Here is a 27,827-nt window from a genome sequence, read left to right on the forward strand (position 1 = left end):
GAAGAAATTCGGCTTGTCACCAAAAGCACTCACAAACATCTACAGATGCACGATCGAGAGCATCCTGTCTGGCTGTATCACCGCCTGGTCCCGCAACTGCTCCGCCCACAACCGTAAGGCTCTCCAGAGGGTAGTGAGGTCTGCACAACGCATCACTGGGGGCAAAGGACACCTATACCACCCGATGTCACAGGAAGGCCATAAAGATCATCAAGGACAACAACCACCCGAGCCACTGCCTGTTCACCCCGCTATCATCCAGAAAGCGAGGTCAGTCCAGGTGCATCAAAGCAGGGACCGAGAGACTGAAAAACAGCTTCTATCTCAAGGCCATCAGTCTGTTAAACAGCCACCACTAACATTGAGTGGCTGCTGCCAACATACTGACTCAACTCCAGCCACTTTAATTGGAATTGATGGGAATTGATGTTAAAATGTATAACTAGCCACTTTAAACTATGCCACTTTATGTTTATAAACCCTACATTACTCATCTAATATATAATATAATAATATATGCCATTTATGTTTATATACAGTCATGTGTGCATACATTCTACGTATGGGTGGTCCCGGGGATCGAACCCACTACTCATCTCTATGATGAAGGACCATCTCATATGTATATACTGTACTCTATACCATCTACTACATCTTGCCTATGCCGTTCTGTACCATCACTCATTCATATATCTGTATGTACATATTCTTCATCCCTTTACACTTGTGTGTATAAGGTAGTAGTTGTGGAATTGTTAGGTTAGATTACTCGTTGGTTATTACTGCATTGTCGGAACTAGAAGCACAAGCATTTCGCTACACTCGCATTAACATCTGCTAACCATATGTATGTGACAAATCAAATCAAATTTGATTTGTTTTAAGAGAAGTTTAGGATAGAAATGTGATTAGGAGTGTGTGTGCACACAAGTTTGTGTAGTTTCCGTAGTTTCCGGAGTAGCAGAGTAAATCTGCAATGGAAGCAAACTGCTATGTAACCAATAAGGCTGCTCAGAGTTCTGCGAGGCACTGATGACAGCTTTGCACACTTGGCATACTCTCAACCAGCTTCATGACGTAGTCACCTGGAATGCATTTCAATTAACAGGTGTGCCTTGTTAAAAGTTAATTTGTGGAATTTCTTTCCTTCAGTTGTGTTGTGACAAGGTAGGGGTGGTATACAGAAGATAGCCCTATTTGGAGAAAGACCAAGTCCATATTATGGCAAGAACAGCTCAAGTAAGCAAAGAGAAATGACAGTCCATCATGGAAAAGTGGCTACTTTGAAGAGTCTAAAATATATTTTGATTTTATTTACACCTTTTTTGGTTACTACATGAATCCATATGTGTTATTTCATTAGTTTTATTCTACAATGTAGAAATTAGTCAAAATAAAGAAAAACCCTGGAATGTGTGTGTGTGAGAGAGAGAGCATGAACCCGACAAGGAATTACGTAAACCCTGTTACCAAGCAGAGTCTATCATTGTGAAGTTGAGCCAAAGGGCTGCAAGTGTATGAGAGCGAGCACGATCGACTGAGTGTGTGATATATCATTTGAAGAGCGGCATGAGACCGAGAAATGTGGACCGGGTTAGAAAGTTGATCCTGATGTGGATTGAATGGGAAGGTTTCTGAACACAACCTTGTTCAGCAGGAAGTGAATAGCAGAGCTTAGAGGGAATGACATTAGTGTCTGTGTGTCTGTCTCTGCAAGTTAGCTGACACCTGAGATTGTGAATGATAGAATTGTCTGCCCCCTACCGCAAGAAACTTGTGCCCAGCCAAGCATGTGATAGGCTTTTTGACTTGTGTTTTTCTGCATTGTCTGTGTGTGTGCCAAACCAAACTGAGTGCCCTCTTCTTGTCTTTTCCCACAGCTCTCCTGTACAAGCCGATTGACCGTGTGACCAGAAGCACACTGGTTCTTCATGTGAGTACACACACGTGGTACAGCCATGAGGGATTCCTGATCTGCCTAGAGACAAATGACAAGATTGGATTAGAGGGGACCACAACGTAGAGCTAGATTGAATAGATAGGACAAGATGGATACACATCAGGGATTAAGAGTTAGTGCTGTCACGTTGTGTAGTCATGAGAAACACAGTGATGGAGCTGGGAGGAATTTAACTAGAAGGTCCCGAAGAGCTTAACAATGCAGCTTGGTTCTGGATCCACCTGCAAAGTCAAACCCTGCCTTCTGCTGCTGAGAGGAAGTGTTCCATTCCATTTGCCAAGCGTATACCTTTCCTCTGTTAGAAACAATATACTCTCCTTTGATGGGCTTCAACCAAGTGGAAAGCGGAAATCGCCCACAGAGCAGAGATGCCTAGACGTCTAGCTTCCAGTGCATTTGATGAATAAGTTTTACATAAAGCTCGTGGAACCATGGCTAAACAAACACCAGTTGGTTTCCTACAAACAAAGGTCAGGCCAGATCATGCAAATCAGAGTCACGGTCTGCGTCCCAAATGGCACCCTGTTTTCTATTTATTGCACTTTTGACCAGGGCCCATTGGGTTTGACCAGGGCCCATTGGGTTTGACCAGGGCCCATTGGGTTTGACCAGGGCCCATTGGGGTTTGACCAGGGCCCATTGGGGTTTGACCAGGGCCCATTGGGGTTTGACCAGAGCCCATAGTGCAATATATAGTTGAAGTCTGAAGTCTACATACTTAGGTTGGAGTCATTAAAACTTGTTTATCAACCACTCCACAAATTTCTTGTTACCAATCTATAGTTTTTGCAAGTCGGTTAGGACATCTACTTTATGCATGACAAGTAATTTTTCCAACAATTGTTTACAGACAGATTATTTAACTTATAAATCATTGTATCACAATTCCAGTGGGTCAGAAGTTTACATATACTAAGTTGACTATGCCTTTAAGCAGCTTGGAACATCCCAGAAAATGATGTCATGGCTTTAGAAGCTTCTGATAGGCTAATTGACATCATTTGAGTCAATTGGAGGTGTACCTGTGGATGTATTTCAAGGCCTACCTTCCAAGCCTCATGGGAAAATCCAAAAGAAAAGAAATTGTAGACCTCTGCAAGTCTGGTTCATACTTGGAAGCAATTTCCAAACACCTGAAGGTACCACATTCATCTGTGCAAACAACAGTACGCAAGTATAAACACCATGGGACCACGCAGCCATCATACTGCTCAGGAACGAGACGGCTTGCAAGTCAAAGAACACCATCCCAACCATAAAGCACAGGGGTGGCAGCATCATGTTGTGGGTGTGCTTTGCTGCAGGAGGGACTGGTGCACTTCACACAATAGATGGCAAAATGAAGAGGGAAAATTGTGGATATATTGAAGAAACATCTCAAGACATCAGTCAGGAAGTTCAAGCTTGGTTGCAAATGGGTCTTCCAAATGGACAATGACTCAAAGTATACTTCCAAAGTTGTGGCAAAATGGCTTAAGGACAACAAAGTCAAGGTATTGGGGTGGCCATCACAAAGCACTGACCTCAATCCCATAGAACATTTGTGGGCAGAACTGAAAAGCGTGTGTGAGCAAGGAGGCCTACAACCCTGATGCACTTACATCAGCTCTGTCAGGAGGAATGGGCCAAAATCCACCAAACTCATTGTGGGAAGCTTGTGGAAGACTACCCGAAACGTCTGACCCAAGTTAAACAATTTAAAGGCAATGCTACTAAATACTAATTGAGTGTGTGTAAACTTCTGACCCACTGGGAATGTGATGAAAGAAATACAATCTGAAATAAATCATTCTCTCCACTATTATTCTGACATTTCACATTCTTAAAATAAAGCGGTGATCCTAACTGACCTAAGACGGGGACTTTTTACTCGGATTAAATGTCAGGAACTGTGAATAACTTCCGACTTCAACTGTATGTAGGGAATATGGTGCCATCTGGGGCACAGCCACAGACGTGAACGTTTCTGTATTATAGTCTGTCATATACTGTACAAAGAAATGCACTGTACCATCTGCTCAACCTTCCACAGGTTGTCACAATAAATTAACTGAGGTGTGCTGACGAGGCATAAATCAGCCAATTGGCTTTTCTTTCACACGCTCCTCTGAAAAAAGTATTTTAGTTACGCTGAGATAATAAGATATTAGCAATGTGGAGGCAGACTGTCTCAGCTATTAGGTAGCACTTTAAACGTAAAATAATTAGTTTTGCCCACTGTTCCATCAAGGAGAGATTCTCATATGCTTTTATTAGAGGAAAAGATTTGTTAGAAAACCCAGCCAAATATCCAAATAGTCAATTCATCAAAATGGATAAGTAGATCTGGTGTTATAGGTTTAAAAACACCTGCACATTGACTGTCCTTAGACAATAATTTGAATGGATGGGGGTCTCTGTGACTATTTGAGAGTTGCATTGCGATATCCCCGGCGTGTGTAATATCTAATGGTCTCTCTCTGTGTGTGTTAAAATAGGACCTGCTGAAGCACACCCCTAAGGACCACCCAGACTTCCCCCTACTGCAGGATGCTCTGAGGATCTCCCAGAACTTCCTGTCCTCCATCAACGAAGAGATCGACCCCCGCAGGACCGCCATCACCACGCCTAAGGGAGAGGTGGGGTCTCTCTCACACACACACACACCGTTGTGACAGACTACCTAATGCTTTTCAGCAATTCATGTTGTAACCTTGGGGAAGTGTGTCAATATATTTGTGAATTGTGTTTTGGGGTCAGAAAGAAACCGACAGTGTCTCTCCTCCTACCCTCATCCTCAATCTCTTCATTACCAGCCGCCTCTATCTATCTCTGTCTCTCTCCCAGCATGCATTGTAGGGTTGTTTGATGTTTCCCTCTTTCTAACACTACCTTTGTTTTGTTCTGTCATTTTTTTCTGCTTTTCTCCTCTTAATGCTCCTCTGAGTTTATGCTTTTTATATTCTCTGCCTGCGAAGTCCTTCCTCTCTCCCATCCTTTTTCCCCCTCTTTCGCTCTCTCCCCCTCTCTTCCTTTCTCCCTCCATCTCTAAATCCTCTCCTTTCTGCTTTCCTCCCTCCACCCCTCTCTTTCTATCCCTCGCTCTCCGTCTATCCCTCTCTCTATATCCATATTCCATTCAGTCAGCTTAGTTTTTAGCCTCCCAGTAAGTTCTCCATTCATTGTCTGTCTGCTACCAGAAATTAAAAACTGTCTCTGCTGTCTTTGGCTCACATTTTTCCGATTACTCCAGTTCTGGTTTAGCTCGGCCTTGTTTTAGGTTTCCCTAAAAGAGATGGGCAGATGCAGAGAGGGAAAGGGGGCAGTGTTTTGAGTGCTTAGTGGCTTATTTAGCTGATGATTGACACAACTGTCATGGAGAATGTAGACAGCAAGAAAATATAGACAACAAGTGATGTTCTTTCATATTGCTGAACTCTGACCTATACCTCCAACAGTACATCCTGTCTATTTAACTGTGTGTGATAGGCAGTATCCCTCAGACTAGGCCCAGGGCTCAGAACAGGAAGTGAATGTTTACAGTTAGGTCAGCTGCCCCGTGCAGTGCGTGCCACAGGAAGTGATGTCATGGAGTTTCTCTCCCTGGTAGGCTCGTCAGCTGGTGAAGGATGGGTTCCTGGTGGAGATGTCAGAGGGTTCCAGGAAACTGCGTCATGTCTTCCTCTTTACGGACCTGCTGCTCTGTGCCAAAATGAAGAAGACCTCTGCAGGGTAGGTCAACACATACTCATGCACATTCAGGCATAAACATACCCACTGTGCTATTCACTGTGCATATTACATAATACACTCTTAAGTGGTCTCCAGTGTGAATTGATGAGTTTTCATTCTGTTCTGTTGATGGGTGGGTGAGCAGAGCGGCTGGGTGAGTCCATAGCCCATCAGTGCAGGTCAGTGTGAGTTGATGAGTGTTTTCATTCTGTTCTGTTGATGGGTGGGTGAGCAGAGCGGCTGGGTGAGTCCATAGCCCATCAGTGCAGGTCAGTGTGAGTTGATGAGTGTTTTCATTCTGTTGATGGGTGGGTGGGTGAGCAGAGCGGCTGGGTGAGGCCATAGCCCATCAGTGCAGGTCAGTGTGAGTTGATGAGTGTTTTCATTCTGTTCTGATGATGGGTGGGTGAGCAGAGCGGCTGGGTGAGTCCATAGCCCATCAGTGCAGGTCAGTGTGAGTTGATGAGTGTTTTCATTCTGTTGATGGGTGGGTGGGTGAGCAGAGCGGCTGGGTGAGGCCATAGCCCATCAGTGCAGGCCAGTGTGAGTTGATGAGTGTTTTCATTCTGTTGATGGGTGGGTGGGTGAGCAGAGCGGCTGGGTGAGGCCATAGCCCATGAGTGCAGGCCAGTGTGAGTTGATGAGTGTTTTCATTCTGTTCTGTTGATGGGTGGGTGGGTGAGCAGAGCGGCTGGGTGAGGCCATAGCCCATCAGTGCAGGCCAGTGTGAGTTGATGAGTGTTTTCATTCTGTTGATGGGTGGGTGAGCAGAGCGGCTGGGTGAGGCCATAGCCCATCAGTGCAGGCCAGTGTGAGTTGATGAGTGTTTTCATTCTGTTGATGGGTGGGTGGGTGAGCAGAGCGGCTGGTTTAGGCCATAGCCCATCAGTGCAGGCCAGTGTGATTTGATGAGTGTTTTCATTCTGTTGATGGGTGGGTGAGCAGAGCGGCTGGGTGAGGCCATAGCCCATCAGTGCAGGTCAGTGTGAGTTGATGAGTGTTTTCATTCTGTTGATGGGTGGGTGGGTGAGCAGAGCGGCTGGGTGAGGCCATAGCCCATGAGTGCAGGTCAGTGTGAGTTGATGAGTGTTTTCATTCTGTTGATGGGTGGGTGGGTGAGCAGAGCGGCTGGGTGAGGCCATAGCCCATGAGTGCAGGCCAGTGTGAGTTGATGAGTGTTTTCATTCTGTTGATGGGTGGGTGGGTGAGCAGAGCGGCTGGGTGAGGCCATAGCCCATCAGTGCAGGCCAGTGTGAGTTGATGAGTGTTTTCATTCTGTTCTGTTGATGGGTGGGTGGGTGAGCAGAGCGGCTGGGTGAGTCCATAGCCCATGAGTGCAGGCCAGTGTGAGTTGATGAGTGTTTTCATTCTGTTCTGTTGATGGGTGGGTGGGTGAGCAGAGCGGCTGGGTGAGGCCATAGCCCATCAGTGCAGGCTAGTGTGAGTTGATGAGTGTTTTCATTCTGTTGATGGGTGGGTGAGCAGAGCGGCTGGGTGAGGCCATAGCCCATCAGTGCAGGCCAGTGTGAGTTGATGAGTGTTTTCATTCTGTTGATGGGTGGGTGGGTGAGCAGAGCGGCTGGTTTAGGCCATAGCCCATCAGTGCAGGCCAGTGTGATTTGATGAGTGTTTTCATTCTGTTGATGGGTGGGTGAGCAGAGCGGCTGGGTGAGGCCATAGCCCATCAGTGCAGGTCAGTGTGAGTTGATGAGTGTTTTCATTCTGTTGATGGGTGGGTGGGTGAGCAGAGCGGCTGGGTGAGGCCATAGCCCATCAGTGCAGGTCAGTGTGTGTGACTGGAGAGAGAATAATTCGTACATATTAACACTAAGACTCTTCTCCTCCGCCTCACTGTGAGAGAATAAACTCCCTATAACAAGGTCTCCCTTCATCCCTTTAGCTCTTTCTCTCCAGTGAAGCTACTACAGGTCCATTTGATAGGCGAGAGAGAGAAAGCAAGAGATACATAGTTAGTGATACAGGGCACATTCTCCAATAGGCTCTCCTTCAGACTGAAAGCTTATCCCGTATTCCTACAGAATTCTAATAGAGTTGATCAGGTTTTATGGGGTCCTGTCAGCTCTGCTGTGGCAGTGAATGAAGTATGACAACCGTGTATCAGTGTATGAAATATGACAACAGTGTATCAGTGTATGAAGTATGACAACAGTGTATGAAGTATGACAACAGTGTATGAAGTATGACAGCAGTGTATGAAGTATGACAACAGTGTATGAAGTATGACAACAGTGTATCAGTGTATGAAATATGACAACAGTGTATGAAGTATGACAACAGTGTATGAAGTATGACAACAGTGTATGAAGTATGACAACAGTGTATGACGTATGACAACAGTGTATGAAGTATGACAACAGTGTATGAAGTATGACAACAGTGTATGAAGTATGACAACAGTGTATGAAGTATGACAACAGTGTATGAAGTATGACAACAGTGTATGAAGTATGACAACAGTGTATCAGTGTATGAAGTATGACAACAGTGTATGAAGTATGACAACAGTGTATGAAGTATGACAACAGTGTATGAAGTATGACAACAGTGTATCAGTGTATGAAGTATGACAACAGTGTATGAAATATGACAACAGTGTATCAGTGTATGAAGTATGACAACGGTGTATCAGTGTATGAAGTATGACAACGGTGTATCAGTGTATGAAGTATGACAACAGTGTATGAAATATGACAACAGTGTATCAGTGTATGACGTATGACAACAGTGTATGAAGTATGACAACAGTGTATGAAGTATGACAACAGTGTATGAAGTATGACAACAGTGTATGAAGTATGACAACAGTGTATGAAGTATGACAACAGTGTATCAGTGTATGAAATATGACAACAGTGTATCAGTGTATGACGTATGACAACAGTGTATGAAGTATGACAACAGTGTATGAAGTATGACAACAGTGTATCAGTGTATGAAATATGACAACAGTGTATCAGTGTATGACGTATGACAACAGTGTATCAGTGTATGACGTATGACAACGGTGTATCAGGATGAATAACAGCCCTGCTCTGAAGGGATTATCTCTCACTGTGATTATAAATTGATGGGAATGACAGCATACACGTCCATAGAGGAAGTGTTTAATTTACAGGATTGCCTACCATGGCCCAAAATGTCATTTTCCTGTCGGCACGGTAAACATTGTTTGCTATGTTAGGGTTGATTATGATTGACAGTTGTTGCTTCCTGCTACCTAACCGTGTGAAGGACATACTGGCATTGTCAAGGTTACCACCATTCTGTAAATCAATCTGTTGTCTGTAGCTTTAGCTTTTTGTATCCGTGTCCCTAATTGGCAACTTATTCCCTGTATTAGTCCAGCAGCCAGATAAAAATTTTTATTCCAGAGCATTAAACACTGGGCCCTTTAAACAGTGCATCAAAAGTAGTCTTAGAGGACAACAATATCCAAGGACTATGAGGTAGCATTTGTGACTCAGCCTATGTGTCCTCTGGTCTGGACTTTAACACCACAGGATTAGTCCAGCAGCCAGATAAAAATCACATTATTCACATGGGTTAGGGTTCCCAGCCATCAGCCTAAACAACAATACAACACCAAGGACTACACTGAACAAAGTGGGTTAGGGTTCCCATGCATCATACAGATACATATCTTAGAGGACAACAATACAACACCAAGGACTACACTGAGACAAAGTGGGTTAGGGTTCCCACTGCTGGGGGATCAATACAGATACATATCTTAGAGGACAACAATACAACACCAAGGACTACACTGAGACAAAGTGGGTTAGGGTTCCCACTGCTGGGGGATCAATACAGATACATATCTTAGAGGACAACAATACAACACCAAGGACTACACTGAGACAAAGTGGGTTAGGGTTCCCACTGCTGGGGGATCAATACAGATACATATCTTAGAGGACAACAATACAACACCAAGGACTACACTGAGACAAAGGGTCTAATAAGAAATGGAGGGATGTGTGCAGGTGAATGAGGGGGTGGGAGTGAGGGTACATATTGGGATGAAGAGACAAAACAAGAGAGAGGTATTTGCGATCTACATCCTTATATAGTCAATACAGCCAAAACACTTCACTCTATTTTCTTAAAACTGCATGGTTGGTTAAGGGCTTATAAGTGAGCATTTCGCGGTAAGGTCTGTCTACCTGTTGTATTCGGCGCATGTGACAAATAAATTTAGATTTGAACACTCAAGTTATTTAACTAACCAAATAAAAAGACAAATCTAAAAAGAGAAGTCTTACTATTTGTTTGTTGTGCTGTATTTTACTTCAGGGTTAAAACAGGCCATGGTATTTAGTTTTGTTGTCATATTTCCCATCCCATCATTTTTGATGAGGTTTGCACCAATTGGATGCTTAATGTATTCCTGTGTTAATGAGTGTACGATCCTGCCTTCAGGAATGATGATGGTAATGAAAGCTCGTTAAAGGGAATACAAATACTCCCAGCACCATTACATCTCTAACACTGTTAAAGCCAATTTATGATTAATCCAAAAATATGGTCCGAGGCACCGGATGGATGGTGTGACTCAATTGCACAGCCTCCGGAGGCATGCATATAATGACAGTATTTCCTCATTGTCTTTCTCCCTCCAGGCTCCTCTAAAAGATATTAATGGTATTGAGCTCGCTCCACCTCTGTCTCTTTGTTGCTCTCTTTGTCTCTCCACTCTCTTTGTCTCTTGCTCTCTTAATCTCGCGCTCTCTTTGTCTCGCTCGCTCTCTCTCTTTGTTGCTCTCTTTGTTGCTCTCTTTGTTGCTCTCTTTGTTGCTCTCTTTGTCTCTCTCTTTGTCTCTCTCTTTGTCTCTCTCTTTGTCTCTCTCTTTGTCTCTCTCTTTGTCTCTCTCTTTGTCTCTCTCTCTTTGTCTCTCTCTCTTTGTCTCTCTCTTTGTCTCTCTCTTTGTCTCTCTCTCTTTGTCTCTCTCTCTTTGTCTCTCTCTTTGTCTCTCTCTCTTTGTCTCTCTCTCTCTGTCTCGCTCTCTCTGTCTCGCTCTCTTTGTCTCGCTCTCTTTGTCTCGCTCTCTTTGTCTCGCTCTCTTTGTCTCGCTCTCTTTGTCTCGCTCTCTTTGTCTCGCTCTCTTTGTCTCGCTCTCTTTGTCTCGCTCTCTTTGTCTCGCTCTCTCTCTCTCTTTGTCTCGCTCTCTCTCTCTCTTTGTCTCGCTCTCTCTCTCTCTTTGTCTCGCTCTCTCTCTCTCTTTGTCTCGCTCTCTCTCTCTCTTTGTCTCGCTCTCTCTCTCTCTTTGTCTCGCTCTCTCTCTCTCTTTGTCTCGCTCTCTCTCTCTCTTTGTCTCGCTCTCTCTCTCTCTTTGTCTCGCTCTCTCTCTCTTTGTCTCGCTCTCTCTCTCTCTTTGTCTCGCTCTCTCTCTCTCTTTGTCTCGCTCTCTCTCTCTCTTTGTCTCGCTCTCTCTCTCTCTTTGTCTCGCTCTCTCTCTCTCTCTTTGTCTCGCTCTCTCTCTCTCTCTTTGTCTCGCTCTCTCTCTCTCTCTTTGTCTCGCTCTCTCTCTCTCTCTCTGTCTCTCTCTCTCTCTCTCTCTCTCTTTGTCTCCTCTCTCTCTGTCTCGCTCTCTCTCTGTCTCGCTCTCTCTCTGTCTCGCTCTCTCTCTGTCTCGCTCTCTCTCTGTCTCGCTCTCTCTCTGTCTCGCGCTCTCTCTCTCTCGCTCTCTCTCTCTTTGTCTCGCTCTCTCTCTCTCTCTGTCTCGCTCTCTCTCTCTCTCTCTCTCTCTCTCTCTCTCTCTCTCTCTCTGTCTCTCTCTCTCTCTTCTCGCTCTCTCTCTCTCTTTGTCTCTCTCTCTCTCTCTCTTTGTCTCGCTCTCTCTGTCTCTTTGCTCTCTCTCTGTCTCGCTCTCTCTCTCTCTCGCTCTCTCTCTCTTTGTCTCGCTCTCTCTCTCTTTGTCTCTCTTTGTCTCGCTCTCTCTCTCTCTCTCTCTTTGTCTCGCTCTCTCTCTCTCTCTCTCTTTGTCTCGCTCGCTCTCTCTCTTTGTCTCTCTCTCTCTCTCTCTTTGTCTCGCTCGCTCTCTCTCTTTGTCTCGCTCGCTCTCTCTCTTTGTCTCACTCGCTCTCTCTCTTTGTCTCGCTCGCTCTCTCTCTTTGTCTCGCTCGCTCTCTCTCTTTGTCTCGCTCGCTCTCTCTCTTTGTCTCGCTCGCTCTCTCTCTTTGTCTCGCTCGCTCTCTCTCTTTGTCTCGCTCTCTCTCTCTCGTTGTCTCGCTCTCTCTCTCTCGTTGTCTCGCTCTCTCTCTCTCGTTGTCTCGCTCTCTCTCTCTCGTTGTCTCGCTCTCTCTCTCTCGTTGTCTCGCTCTCTCTCTCTCGTTGTCTCGCGCTCTCTCTCTCTTTGTCTCGCGCTCTCTCTGTCTCGCTCTCTGTCTGTCTCGCTCTCTCTCACTCTTTGTCTCGCTCTCTCTCACTCTTTGTCTCGCTCTCTCTCACTCTTTGTCTCGCTCTCTCTCACTCTTTGTCTCGCTCTCTCTCACTCTTTGTCTCGCTCTCTCTCACTCTTTGTCTCGCTCTCTCTCACTCTTTGTCTCGCTCTCTCTCACTCTTTGTCTCGCTCTCTCTCACTCTTTGTCTCTCTTTGTCTCTCTCTCACTCTCTAGGAGACAACAGCAGTATGAGTGTAAGTGGTACATCCCCCTGGCAGACCTGACCTTCCAGTTGCTGGATGACTCAGATGTCTGCCCCCACATCCAGGTGCTGCCTGAACATGAGATAGAGGAAATAAAGATCAAGATCTCAGTCATCAAGAGTGACATCCAGAAGGAGAAGGTGATTATTATGTTTGTTTGTTTTGTTCGTTTGTTAATTTTTTTGTTTCTTTCTATTTATCCAGGTAAGTCTTTAAGAAAATACTTATTTAAACTAAACCTAATATTTCTTCATTGATCCAAAATGAATCCAAAATGGCGGTGATGCGGCCCTTCCTCTGCCTCCCACTGTGTCAGGTCATGGTCAGGGCTCCAGTCTTTTAAGACCAGACCCCCTATTCTAGTAGGCCACTGTGGATGAACAGTCTCCTGCCCAGCCCGGGCCTCCAGGTCTGCGCTGGGTTCCCTGGGTGTGTCCATCCCAGGAGCCCTAGGGTCTGTGTTTCTTACTTTTTCCATTAGAACCTGCCTGCCTGGCTGTGTGATTAAGGCTGGGTTCCTCACACTACTGTTATAGTATTGGAGAAGTTCCCCTCACTGTTTCCCTTAGAGAGGTCGGCCGGGAACTAGAGATCTTTGTGTCTGAGCCACACCCACAAAAAGAAAAAGCTCACCTGGACAGAGTCATTACTTTACTGTATGTACAGTGCGTTCGGAGAGAATTCAGAATTTTTCCACATTTTGTTACGTTACAGCCTTATTCTAAAATGGATTAAACATTTTGGACACAATACCCCATAATGACAAAGCTAAAACAGGTTATATTATTTAAATTAAATAAATACCTTATTTACATAAGTATTCAGACCCTTTGTTATGAGACTCGAATTTGAGCTCAGGTGCATCCCGTTTCCATTGATCAACCTTTAGCTGTTTCTACAACTTGATTGAAGTCCACCTGTGGTAAATTCAATTGATTGGACATGATTTTGGAAAAGCACACACCTTTATATAAGGTCCCACAGTTGACAGTGCATGTCAGAGCAAAAACCAACCCATGAGGTCAAAGGAATTGTTCTTAGAGCTTCGAGACAGGATTGTGTCGAGGAACAAATCTGGGGAAGGGTACCAAAACATTACTGCAGCATTGAAGGACCCCAAGAACAAAAAGGCCTCCATCATTCTTAAATGGAAGAAGTTTGGAACCACCAAGACTCTTCCTAGAGCTGGCCACACAACCAAACTGAGCAATCGGGGTAGAAGGTCCTTGGCCAGAGAGGTGACCAAGAACCGGATGGTTACTCTGACAGATCTCCAGAGTTTCTCTGTGGAGAAGGGAGAACCTTCCAGAAGGACAGCTATCTCTGCAGCACTCCACCAATCAGGCCTTTATGGTAGAGTGGCCAGACGGTAATCATTCCTCAGTAAAAGGCACATGACAGCCTGCTTGGATTTTGCCAAAAGGCACCTAAAGGGCTGACATGAAACAAGGTTCTCTGGTCTGATGAAACCAAGATTGACTCCTTGGCCTGAATGCCAAGCGTCACGTCTGGAGGAAACCTGGCAACAGCCCTACGGAGAATCATGGTGGTGGCAGAATCATGCTGTGAGGGATGTTTTTCAGGAGGAGGGCCTGGGAGACTAGTCAGGATCGAGCAAAAGATGAACGGTGAAATATGAAAGTACAGACATCCTTGATGAAAACCTGCTCCAGAGCTCAGGACCACAGGCTGGGGTGAAAATTCACCTTCCAACAGGACAACAACCCTAAGCACACAGCCAAGACAATGCAGTAGTCTCTGAATGTCCTTGAGTGGCCCAGCCAGAGACTGGACTTGAACCCGATTGATCATCTGTGGAGAGACCTGAAAAAAGTTGTACAGTGATGCTCCCCATTCAACCTGACAGAGCTTGAGAGGATCTGCAGAGAAGATGGCGAGAAACTCTCCAAATAGAGGTGTGCCAAGCTTGTAGCGTCATACCCAAGAAGACTTGAGGCTGTAATCACTGCCAAATATAGGTGTGTTGACTGTGATAAAGGCACTGGATTATGAACTGTATTGTTTGCTAAATGGACAAATGAAATAGGCAGTGGCATGGTGCATCTAGTCATAGAAGCACAGTGACAAATGCCTCAATACAGTCATATCTGTGGCTTATTGGAGTTGTGACTTTCAGTTATTTATTTTTGGTATACCATCCCATGAGAGTGAATGTCATTTCAGTTCATCTGAATGTCATTCCAGTGCACTGCTTGCTATGAATTCTACCTGGTGGTGTTTCATGTTTAGGTCAAAAAAATAATGCCCTGTTTGTTTGTGTGTGTGTAGAAAGCGCTGAAGGGCCAGAGTCGTAATGTGGAGCGTCTGAGGAAGAAGATGAATGAGCAGGAGTCCTGGCTGCTGTTACACTCTCCCACCATCCCCTTTCGCATCCACAACAAACACGGCAAGGTAAACTACTGCTGCCTAAACACTGGCCCTGGATCAGATCTATTTTGAGCAATTTGGCTTTTTGAGGTCGTTTTGGTTAGATTATCTAAAAAAAAATTTGTTTCGAGGGCTTTCAAAAGGGCCGACAGTTGCCCATCCCTGAACTTACAGCATGTATTTTCAGGTAGAGATAGCTCGCGAAGCAACTGATCCCTCTCTCTGTGGCTACCCAGACCGGACAAGAAGGTGTGCAATGGATTATGGGCATTGTAGTTCATTACCATGTTTTCTGAGCTAAAGTAGGTCGAATATTGGCCTGTTGGAAACTTTAGGTTACGTTATGTAACCCCGGTCCTCTGAAAGAGTGCGTCTCACTATGGGACACGCCCTCTTTTGCAAGTCATTGGTTGAAGCCTTATTCAATCATGCCTAACAGGCCAAACAGAGCTTTATTGGTGTATGGCATGCACATCTATATAACACCCTGCACTACTCTGGTTTCCTCATTCTAAGAACTACCTCTTACACAAGTCTGGTGAGATGTCTTTTACAGAGAATCAGGGTTACATACTGTCACACCAAAGTTCTCTTTCAGTCGACTCGGTTTGACATTTCACTATGGGACACTTGCAAAACGCCCTGATTGCCAATAGCTTGTTTCCTGAGAAGCCTGTTGTGGTACATGGTAATCTACCTGATCCAGCCTTTCTCAGCTCCAGGGTGCGCTGGGGAGGGCGCAGTAGCATCCAGGAGATAGAACCTCACAAAGGAGTGAGGGGAAGCTAATCTAGCCATCGTACAATAAGACGGAGATGTCTCTGTACAGTGCCCGTGACATGGCAATTCCTCTAGTGCAGGTAGTCCCAAACTGGGGCACTACCGTCGGGGTTAATCCAATAAAAATGACATTCACATTTCTTCACGTTTTCTAACAGTCCATTTATATTTTCCAACGGGGCTATACATTTGGGTGAGGTTTTTTTCTCACCTGAGTATCCTCGTTTCACTGCCAACAATACAATTAAACCATTTTGTGTTCAGCGAAATAACAACACAATGTCAAATGCAGGTACTGTAGCCTAGTCAAATAATGAACATCCAATCACATTAACCGTTACTCTCTTGCGGGAAACCTTCACTCTTCACATTTAGAAATGAAACATGACAATTTGAAAAATAATCCGTGGGAGTTTTTTGAGCGGGAATTAAGACGTCTTTTGAGTAGTAAGACATGTATAGAAGCAACAGATACCATTAATAAGAAGGGCTAGAAGCATCTTATATGGTGAGTTACCAGGTGTTTAGGACAGGCGAGCCCCCCATACTTTAGTGGACGACTTAATAAAAAGGCCCAAAGAACTATACAGACAATGCCTTCATCAAACAACACTGTTTCACGACACATCAGTGACATGGCAGGAGATGTTTTGAAACTATTATTGCTTCGCATACAAGCTAGTGAATTCTATGCGTTACATCTAGATGAGTCAACATGCCTGGCACAGCTCCTGGTACATGTCCGTTACGTGTATGGGGGGTCAATTATTAAGGAAGACATCCTTTTCTGCAAACCACTGGAAACCAAGACAACAAGAGAGGATATTTTTAAAGTACTGGACAGCTTTGTGACATCAAATGGGCTTTGGTGGTCAAGATGTGTTGGTATCTGTACTGATGGCGCAAAAGCCATGACAGGGAGACATAGTGGAGTGGTAGTGCGCGTGCAAGCACTACCACACTGCAGCATCCACGAGAGGAATGCCTGACAGCTTGAAAGATGTTTTGAACACTGCAGTGAAAATAGTTAACTTTGTTAAAGCAAGACCCCTGAACTCTCGTGTATTTTCTGCACTATGCAATGATATGGGCAGCGACCATGTAACACTTTTACAACATACAGAAGTGTGCTGGTTATCAAGGGGCAAAGTATTGACACGTTTGTTTTAATAGAGAGACAAGCTTAAAAAGTTTTCTTTACTGACCATAATTTTCCACCTGTCTGGCCGTTTGCATGATGATGAGTTTCTCACATGACTGGCCTATCTGGGTGATGTTCTTTTCTCACCTGAATGATCTGAATCTAGGATTACAGGGACTCTCCTCAACTACATTCAATGTGCGGGACAAAACTGAGCCTATGACTAAGAAGTTGGAGCTCTTCTCTGCATTAACAAGGACAACACACAGGTCTTTCCATCATTGTATCATTTTTTGTGTGCAAATGAACTCAAGCTTACGGACAATGTCAAATGTGATATAGAGAAGCACCTGAGTGAGTTGGGTGCGCAATTGAGCAGATACTTTGCCTGAACTGGACGACACAAACGACTGGATTCATTATCCCTTTCATGCCCTGCCTCCAGTCCACAAGAGAGCCTCATCAAAATTGCAACAAGTTGTTCTGTGAAAATTGTATTTAATGAGAAACCACTGCCAGATTTCGGGATTGGGCTGAGCTCAGAGTATCCTGCCTTGGCAAAACGCGCTGTTAAGACTCTGATTCCCTTTGCAATCACGTACCTATGTGAGAATTTATTCTCAGCCCTCACTAGCATGAAAATGATATACAGGCACAGACTGTGTGTGGAAAATGATTTGACTGAGACTCTCTCCAATACAACCCAACATTGTAGAGTTATGTGCATCTTTTCAAGCGCACCCTTCTCATTAACCTGTGGTGAGTTATTCACAATGTTCAATGAACAAATACTGTTTTATATGTAAGATGGCTAAATAAAGGGCTAAATGATTGATTATTATTTTATTATTATTTGTGCCCTGGTCCCATAAGAGCTCTTTGTCACTTCCCACGAGCCAGGTTGGGACAAAAACTCTCTAATTCTTATGTTTAATAAATGTATTGTATAGTGTGTGTGGCAGGCTTACAATGATGGCAAAAAACAACATTTGAGAATGCGCTGACCCTGGTGCTAGAGGGGGTACGCAGCTGGAGGTTGAATGTTGGAAGGGGTACGGGACTGTAAAAGTTTGGGAACCACTGTTGTAGTGGAATGTGCATGGGCACCGAGGGGAGACAGCAATCCTCGACAACTTGGACGGCTTTGTCCAAACATTGGAAGAGCCATTGATAAACGCTGTTGTGGAAATAAGCATCCTTGAGGTCTACTGTGGTGAACAAGAGTCAACGATGGTTGTTGAGTTGCCAAATCCAGGATGGGGCGTTTATGATCACTCTGTTTGATGTACAGTTACAAGAGGACATGGCGTTATACCCTGGGTTGTTCTGAACAGAATGAGCCTTTCTTTGTTTATTGTAAAGGAAATGTGCTGCTGCACAAGCACCTGAATGCAATCATGACTCCTTTCTATGTGCACCAAAATGATGATCTGTTTCCCTGAAATGCATTGGGAAAGCCTAACACTGTAATATTTTATTTTATAACTTAGCTAATAATGTTGGCAATCGAACAAACTTTCAGATCATGCCCACCTGACCCAAATTGCGATTTATAGTGGACCATTGTCCAGGAATGGTCTTATCATGTTACTGAGTGTATCCAGAGTATTTCCGTTATCAACAAAATGAGGGGTAAATGCACATAAAATCAAGTGTAATGTTTGGATTCAGTCTTGCGTCTAATATTTTTCCCATCATCTCCAAACTGTTCCCTTTCAACTGGTACCATGGTTATGCATTTGTTTTTCATATTTCTTCTGTAAGAAACATTTACATTTAGCCCTATCTATGTAAGCCAGTTCCCATGAGTGTAAAGGGTTGATGCTTATGTTTGGGGTTGGCTAATCTGCCTCTACTAAATTAGAGGTTGACCGGTTAATCAGAATGGCTGATTATTAGGGCCGATTTAAAGTTTTCATAACAATCGGTAATCAGCATTTTTGGATGCCGATCACGGCCGATTACATTGCACTCCACGAGGAGACTGCGTGGCAGGCGGACTACCTGTTATGCGAGTGCAGCAAGGAGCCAAGGTAAGGTGCTAGCAAGCATTAAACTTATCTTATAAATAACAATCAATCTTAACATAATCACTAGTTAACTACACATGGATGATGATATTACCAGTTGATCTGGCTTGCATATAATCAATGCGGTGCCTGTTAATTTATCATCGAATTACAGCCTACTTTGCCAAACGGGTGATGATTTAACAAGCGCATTCGTGAACAAAGCACTGTCGTTGCACCAATGTGTACCTAACCATAAACATCAACGCGTTTCTTAAAATCAATACACAAGTAAAACATTTTAAACCTGCATTTTTAGTTAATATTGCCTGCTAACATGAATTTATTTTAACTAGGGAAATTGTGTCACTTTTCTTGTGTTCTGTGCAACAGAGTCAGGGTAGTTGCAGCAGTTGGACCGCCTGGCTCATTGCGAACTGTGTGAAGACCATTTCTTCCTAACAAAGACCGTAACTAATTTGCCTGAATTTTAGGTTGTGCAATGTAACAGCAATATTTAGACTTATGGATGCCGCCCATTCGATAAAATATGGAATGGTTCCGTATTTCACTGAAAGAATAAACGTTTTGTTTTCGAAATGATAGTTTGCGGATTCAACCATATTAATGATTTAAGGCTCGTATTTCTGTGTGTTATTTTGTTATAATTAAGTATATGATTTGCTTGATAGAGCAGTCTGACTGAACGGTAGTAGGCAGTAGCAGGATCTTAAGCATTCATTCAAACAGCACTTTCCTGCGTTTGCCAGCAGCTCTTCGCTGTGCTTCAAGCATTGAGTTGTTTATGACTTCAAGCTTATCAACTCCCGAGATCAGGCTAGCAATACTAAAGTACCTATTAGAACATCCAATAGTCAAAGGTATATGAAATACAAATGGTATATAGAGAAATAGTCCTATAATTCCTATAATAACTACAACCTAAAACTTCTTAACTGGGAATATTGAAGACTCATGTTAAAAGGAACCACCAGCTTTCATATGTTCTCATGTTCTGAGGAAGGAACTTAAACGTTAGCTTTTTTACGTGGCACATATTGCACTTTTACTTTCTTCTCCAACACTTTGTTTTTGCATTATTTAAACCAAATTGAATACGTTTCATGATTTATTTGAGACTAAATTGATCTTATTTATGTATTATATTTAGTTAAAATAAGTGTTCATTCAGTATTGTTGTAATTGTCTTCATTACAAATATATATATATATATATTAAATTCAGCCGATTAATGGGAATCAGCTTTTTTTGTTCCTCCAATAATGGGTATCGGCGTTGAAGAATCAGAATCGGTCGACCTGTACTCTATGATTGCAATATTGATGTACTGTTATTTTTCCATCACTGGAGGGAGCAGTTGTCCTATAAAATGTTATTTCCACTTTTTCTTGAAAGTTTCCCCCTGTTTTGTCCTCAGAGCTACCTGTTCCTCCTGTCTTCAGACTATGAGAGGTCAGAGTGGAGGGAGATCATCCAAAAACTACGGAAGAAAGGTACAGGAGGAGTCTATGTACATAGACATGGAACACTGGCCACTTTAATAATGTTTACATACTGTTTTACCCACTTTATATGTCAATACTGTATTCTAGTCAAGGCCATCCTGTTCAGCTATTGCTGTACATACTATTTTATCCTATGTATTCTTCAGATATACTACATATTCAATCTACATACTGTCCATAATGGCTATACATCCCATCACATATTTATACTCTGGACTCCGACATTGCTCGTCCTAATATTTCTATCCTTCTTAATTCCCTTATTTTACTTTGAGATTTGTTTGTATTGTTAGATATTACTGCACCTTTGGAGCTAAGAACATAAGCATTTCGCTACACAAGCATCTGCTAAATATGTGTATGTGACCAATACAATTTGATTTGAGAGTGAGCAGACAGTGATATTGGTTTCTTACCACTGTTTTTTCAACTCTACCATGGATTCACATTGTACAACCTATAGCCTGGCTTTATGTTCAGGTTTATTGATTGTGTATTTCTGTGTTTGTCTTCAGATCTGCAGACGTGTCAGTTGAGCTCTGTAGAGCTGCAGGTCCTCACCAGCTCCTGCTGCAAACTCCGAACTGTCCACAACATCCCTGTCACCAGTAATAAAGATGGTAGGACACACACACTCACATTTCCCTTTCTACTTCCTCAGATGGGATGTTTGGATTGGGGTGACATTAAAGCCATCTGGCAGCCCCACAGTGAGCTCCCAGGATGCACTGGGGGACAGGAAATGGCAGGGAGACGCTCAGCTTACACACACAGCTACAGGAGATACACACACTCACATACATAACTTAACTCACACAGACCCACATTTAACAAACTAGAAACCATTCATAAAATTTGAATAAACACGACGCGCCACAAATAATACTGTTATACCACAGCACTCTTCTTTTCACATCTGATGTGTTTTCATGCTTTTCTTCTACATATCATAGAGATGCAATAACTGTACTTTATTTCTATTTATTTGACCTTTATTTAACTAGGCAAGTCAGTTCAGAACAAATTCTTATTTACAATGATGGCCTAGAAACAGTGGGTTAACTACCTGTTCAGAGGCAGAATGACAGATTTGTACCTTTTTACCTTAATTCGATCTGGCAACCTTCCGGTTACTAGTCCAACGCTCTAACCACTAGGCTTGCCTGCCTGCCGCCCCAGGTAGCCTCTCTCAGAAGAGAATACATGTTTTCTTGCAAGGCAATGGTGTTTCCAATGTGGCTTTGCTTACACTGAATGATATGTTGTATATCTTGTTTCTGCTAGACTTCGTGTACTGAGTTGGATATCATGTAGTCTAAATCTAAATTGGCTCCAGTATTTACAAGTTACATATAGATTTTCTGAGTCAGGCCACAGTATTTTAAAACCTTGATTACAGACAGCGATACACTCTGAACAAAAATATAAATGCAACAGTTTCAATGATGTTACTGACTTACATTCCATGTAAGGAAATCAGTCAATTGAAATACTAAATTAATTAGGCCCTAATCTATGGATTTCACATGACTGGGAAATACAGATATGCATCTGTTGGTCACAGATAACTCAAACAATAAGGTAGAGGCTTTGATCAAAAAACCAGTCCGCATCTGGTGTGAACACCATTTGCCTCATGCAGCGTGACACGTCTCCTTTGCATAGATTTAATCAGGCCGTTGATTGTGGCCCGTGGAATGTTGTCCCACTCATCTTCAATGGCTGTGTGAAGTTGCTGGATATTGGCGGAAACTGGAACGTGCTGTCGTACATGTCGATCCAGAGCATCCCAAATAGGCTCAATGGGTGACATGTTTGAGTATGCAGGACATTTTCAGCTTCCAGGAATTGTGTACAGATCCTAGCGACATTGGGCCGTGCATCATCATGCTGAAACATGGGATGTTGACGGCAGATGAATGGCATGACAATGGGCCTCAGGATCTCATCTCGGTATCTCTGTGCATTCATATTGCTATCGAAAAAATGCAATTGTGTTCATTGTCTGTAGCTTATGCCTGACCCATACCATAACCCCACCGCTACCATTGGGCACTCTGTTAAAAATGTTGACATCAGAAATCTGCCCGGTACAGTTGAAACCGGGATTCATCCGTGAAGTGCACACTTTTCCAGTGTGCCAGTGGCCATCGAAAGTGAACATTTACACACTGAAGTCTGTTACGAAGCCAAACTGCAGTCGGGTCAAGAGACTGGTGAGGGTGACGAGAATGCAGATGACCTTTCCTGAGACGGTTTCTGAAAATTTGTGCAAAAATGAATTGTTTGTGCAAATCGACAGTTTTATCAGCTGTCCATGTGGCTAGTCTCAAATGATCCTGCAGGTGAAGAATTCTAATTCTCTAAAACAGCGTTGGAAACGGCTTATGTTAGAGAAATTAACATTCAATTCTCTGGCAACAGCTCTGGTAGACATTCCTGCAGTCAGCATTCCAATTGCACGCTCCCTCAACATGAGACATCTGTGGCATTGTTGTGACAAAACTACACATTTTAGAATGGCCTGTTGTCCCTAGCACAAGGTGCACCTGTGTAATGATCATGCTGTTTAATCAGCTTCTTGATATTCCACACCTGTCAGGTGGATGGATTATCTTGGCATAGGAGAAATGATCACTAACAGGGATGTAAACATAATTTGTGGGAAATAAGCCAACACTTTACATGTTGCATTTACATTTTAGTTTTCCTTGTGTTGACCTGAAGTACAGCTCCTAGCTTGCACTGAGCGTTCCTGATTGCTTACATTCAGTTTGTCAAAGCAACTCCCTTTATACTGACATCAAACGCGTCTGTTCTCTCCAGTTTAGAGGGGGTCTGAAATGTCATTAAGCAAAGCAAAGATTTACATTCTTTCTCCTTTATAGTCACTTTACAGCACAGTATGGCAAAGACTCCGGCTGCGGTTCATTGGCAGACCATGCTATGAAATGTAAGGAGTAGCGGAGGGGTGAAATAAAGACCAGCTGGAGGAGGAATGTGACCCCTAGTTCCCATGGCTCTTTCTGACTCAACACACAGGCCATTACAGGGACCAGGTAGAAACAACTAACCACAGATCTAGGCTCCGATTACTATAACTCTGATCCTGACTGTATCCATTACGGGGATATAGGAATACACATTGACAGGTTATTGCTATCATCTCCTTTAGTGAGTCTTTTTGTTGTGGTTAAGATGGACAGAATAACATGTCTGAAAGTGGATGGGGGGAAATGAAAGATTACGGTCTAGATCTTCTCTGCATTCTCCCTCTCTCTTGGTGGCATGACCTGTCTGTGACTGTTCACATACAGTCCATAGCACCATTCATACACGTGACATATTGTTTGTCCAGGGCTCAGTACCTCTCCAGAGCGTGACCCGGTGGGCCTGCGGGGATCTCAAAAAGGCCTGCTTCAGTTTCAGCCAATGATGTATACTGAACAAAAATATAAATGCAACGTGCAACAATTTCAAAGGTTTTACTGAGTTACAGTTCATATAAGGAAATCAGTCAATTTAAATGAATTCTGTAGTCCATAATCTATGGATTTCACATGACTGGGAGAATAGATATGCATCTGTTGGTCACAGTTCTGAAAGTATTCAGACCCTTTGACTTATTCCACATTTTGTTACATTACTGCCTTATTCTAAAATTGATTAAATTGTCCCCCCCCCCCCCACCTCATCAACCAACACACCCCATGATGACAAAGCAAAAACAGGTTTTTAGACATTTTTGCTAATTTATTAAAAATATAACTCGGAAATATCACATCACAGGTTGGAAGGGAGCGTTGCTGCACAGCTATTATTATGTCTCTCCTGAGATGTGCGATCGGGTTCAAGTCCGGGCTCTGGCTGGGCCATTCAAGGACATTCAGGGACTTGTCCCGAAGCCACTCCTGTGCTGTCTTGGCAGTGTCCTTAGGGTTGTTGTCCTGTTGGTAGGTGAACCTTCGTCCCAGTCTGAGGTCCTGAGTGCTCTGGAGCAGGTTTTCATCATGCTTTGATCCGTTCATCTTTCCCTTAATTCTGACTAGTCTCTTAGTCCCTGCCGCTGAAAATCATCCCCACAGCATGATGCTGCCACCACCATGCTTCACCGTAGTGGTGGTGCCAGGTGTCCTCCAGACATGATGCTTGGCATTCAGGCCAAAGAGTTCAATCTTGGTTTCATCAGACCAGAGAATCTTGTTTTTCATTGAGAGTCTTTAGGTGCCTTTTGGCAAACTCCAAGCTGGCTGTCATGTGCCTTTTACTGAGGAGTGGTTTCCATCTGGCCACTCTATCATAAAGCCCTAATTGGTGGAGTGCTGCAGAGATGGTTGTCCTTCTGGAAAGTTCTCCCATCTCCACAGAGGAACTGAAGCTCTGTCAGAGTGACCATTGGTTCTTGGTCATCTCCCTGACCAAGGACCTTCTCCCCCGACTGCACAGTTTGGCCTGGCAGCCAGCTCTAGGAAGAGTCTTGGTGATTCCAAACTGTTTCCATTTAATTATACTGGAGGCCACTGTGTTCTTGAGGACCTTCAATGCTGCAGAAATGTTTTGGTACCCTTCCCCAGATCTGTGCCTCGACACAATCCTGTCTCGGCGCTCTACAGACAATTCCTTCGACCTCATAGCTTGGCTTTTGCTCTGACATGCACTGTCAACTATGGGACATTATATAGACAGGTGTGTGCCTTTCCAAATCATGTCCAATCAATTGATTTTACCACAGGTGGACTCCAATCAAGATGTAGAAACATCTCAATGATGTTCAAATGGAAATGGGTTGCACTTGAGCTCAATTTTGAATCTTATAGCAAAGGGTTTGAATACTAATGTAAATAAGGTATTTCTGTTTTTTATTATTGGTAAATGTGCAACATTGTTATAGCTTTGTCATTATGCGGTAATTTGTATAGATTGAAGGATTTTATTTTTTATTTGATCCATTTTAGAATAAGGCTGTAACATAACAAAATGTTGAAAACCTGGACAGGGTCTGAATACTTCCAGAATGCACTGTATTTGTCAAGCTTGTGACACTACAAACTTGTTGGATGCATTTGCTGTTTGTTTTGGTTGTGTTTCAGATGATTTTGTACCCAATAGAAATGCATGGTAAATAAAGTGTTATATTTTGGAGACACTTTTATTGTAAATAAGAATATAATATTGTTTTTCAACACTTCTACATTAATGTTTCATACACCGTTATTTTCAATGAGCTAGCAAGCAGCAGTTCCTCTCACCAGATTGATCTTGAAAAGGGCAACGATAAAGAATTAGCAACAACATCCTCTTCAATAACACCTGCTGCAAACTAGCCTACAACAAAAGCTAGCTAGACCCTGGGAAAACTACTGCTCACTATTGTGCAGGGACCTGTCAGCCTTCGAGATGGCAGAAGTTTTCATGAGTTTTGGTAAAAATGGTCACACCCATTACCAGTCAATGGCACCACTCCAAAATTCTTCCCTAATGCAGTTGCATGGCAGATGCCTTCTATCTAGCTTCTGATGGCCGAGCCAATGGCTGACATAGCTAGCTAGAGTTATCTCTCCACAGACCACCAAAGACTAATCCTGATTGGATCTTTTTTCTCTTCAGTGTTAAACCCTTTCCTTTTTAACAAAAATATAAATTAAATCAAATCAAATTGTATTTGTCAAATGCGCCGAATACAACAGGTGTCGTAGACCTTATAGTGAAATGCTTACTTGCAAGCCCTTAAACAACAATGCAGTTTTAAGAAAAATACCAAAAAAAAAAAAAAAATTAAGAAAAAAGTAAGAGATTAGGAAAACAAATAATTAAAGAGCAGCAGGAAATAACAATTGTGGGGCTATATACAGGGGGTACTGGTACCGAGTCTGTCAATGTGCTGGGGCACCGGTGTTGAGGTAATTATGTACTTCATTTACATTTAACATTTAAGTCATTTAGCAGACGCTCTTATCCAGAGCGACTTACAAATTGGTGCATTCACCTTATGACATCCAGTGGAACAGTCACTTTACAATAGTGCATCTAAATCTTAAAGGGGGGGTGAGAGGGATTACTTATCCTATCCTAGGTATTCCTTAAAGAGGTGGGGTTTGAGGTGTCTCCGGAAGGTGGTGATTGACTCCGCTGTCCTGGCGTCGTGAGGGAGTTTGTTCCACCATTGGGGGGCCAGAGCAGCGAACAGTTTTGACTGGGCTGAGCGGGAGCTGTACTTCCTCAGTGGTAGGGAGGCGAGCAGGCCAGAGGTGGATGAACGCAGTGCCCTTGTTTGGGTGTAGGGCCTGATCAGAGCCTGGAGGTACTGAGGTGCCGTTCCCCTCACAGCTCCGTAGGCAAGCACCATGGTCTTGTAGCGGATGCATGTAGGTGGAGTTATTAAAGTGGCTATGCATAGATAATAACAGAGCAGTGGTGGTGGGGGGGGGCAAATAGTCTGGGTAGCCTTTTGATAAGCTGTTCAGGAGTCTTATGGCTTGGGGGTAGAAGGTGTTTAGAAGCCTCTTGGACCTAGACTTGGCGCTCCGGTACTGCTTGTCGTGCGGTAGCAGAGAGAACAGTCTATGACTAGGGTAGCTGGAGTCTTTGACAATTTTTACGGCCTTCCTCTGACTGGTATAGAGGTCCTGGATGGAAGGAAGCTTGGCCCTGGTGATGTACTGGGCCGTACGCACTAACCTCTAGTGCCTTGCGGTCAGAGGCTGAGTAGTTGCCATACCAGGCAGTGATGCAACCCGTCAGGATGCTATCAATGGTTCAGCTGTAAAATCTTTTGAGTATCTGAGGACCCATGCCAAATCTTGCCAAATCTTGTCTCGTGAGGGGAATAGGTTTTTTCATGCCCTCTTCACGACTGTCTTGGTGTGCTTGGACCATGATAGTTTGTTGTTGATGTGGACGCCAAGGAGCTTGAAGCTCTCAACCTGCTCCACTACAACCCCGTCGATGAGAACGGGGGTGTGCTCGTTCCTCTTTTTCCTCTAGTCCACAATCATCTCCTTTGTCTTGATCATGTTGAGGGAGAGTTGTTGTCCTGGCATCACATGGTCAGGTCTCTGACCTCCTCCCTATAGCTTGTCTCATCATTGTCAGTGATCAGGCCTACCACTGTTGTGTCATCAGCAAACTTAATGATGGTGTTGGGAGTTGTGCCTGGCTGTGCAGTCATGAGTGAACACAGAGTACAGGAGGGGACTGAGCACGAATCCCTGAGGGGCCCCGTGCTGCGGATTTGTTGTTTCCCACCCTTACCACCTGGGAGCGACCCGTCAGGAGGTCTAGGATCCAGTTGATGAGGGAGTGGTTTAGTCCCAGGGTCCTTAGCTTAGTGATGAGTTTTGAGGGCACTATGGTGTTGAACACTGAGCTGTAGTCAATGAATAGCATTCTCACATCGGTGTCCCTTTTGTCCAGGTAGGAAAGGACAATGTGGAGTGCAATAGAGATTGCATCATCTGTGGATCTGTTTGGGCGGTATGCAAATTGGAGGGGGTCTTGGGTTTCTGTGATAAGGGTGTTGATGTGAGCCATGACCAGCTTTTCAAAGTACTTCATTGGCTATAGACGTGAGTGCTACGGGTCTGTAGTAATTTAGGCAGGGTACCTTAGTGTTCTTGGGCACAGGGACTATGGTGGTCTGCTTGAAAC

The 27,827-nt window shown here is 43.8% G+C and overlaps 1 protein-coding gene across 1 annotated transcript in view; it reads left to right on the forward strand.

Moving 5' to 3' along the window:
• Window positions 1-27,827, forward strand: part of LOC124010665 (active breakpoint cluster region-related protein-like) — a 129,200-nt gene that overhangs the window by 16,614 nt on the left and 84,759 nt on the right. The window contains 7 exon segments of the mRNA XM_046323332.1: window positions 1,881-1,933; window positions 4,438-4,578; window positions 5,550-5,671; window positions 12,308-12,476; window positions 14,626-14,748; window positions 20,093-20,168; window positions 20,696-20,800. Of these exon segments, the coding sequence (XP_046179288.1) occupies window positions 1,881-1,933; window positions 4,438-4,578; window positions 5,550-5,671; window positions 12,308-12,476; window positions 14,626-14,748; window positions 20,093-20,168; window positions 20,696-20,800 (789 nt within the window).

This window comes from Oncorhynchus gorbuscha, linkage group LG02 (assembly GCF_021184085.1).
Source record: "Oncorhynchus gorbuscha isolate QuinsamMale2020 ecotype Even-year linkage group LG02, OgorEven_v1.0, whole genome shotgun sequence".
NCBI lineage: Eukaryota > Metazoa > Chordata > Actinopteri > Salmoniformes > Salmonidae > Oncorhynchus > Oncorhynchus gorbuscha.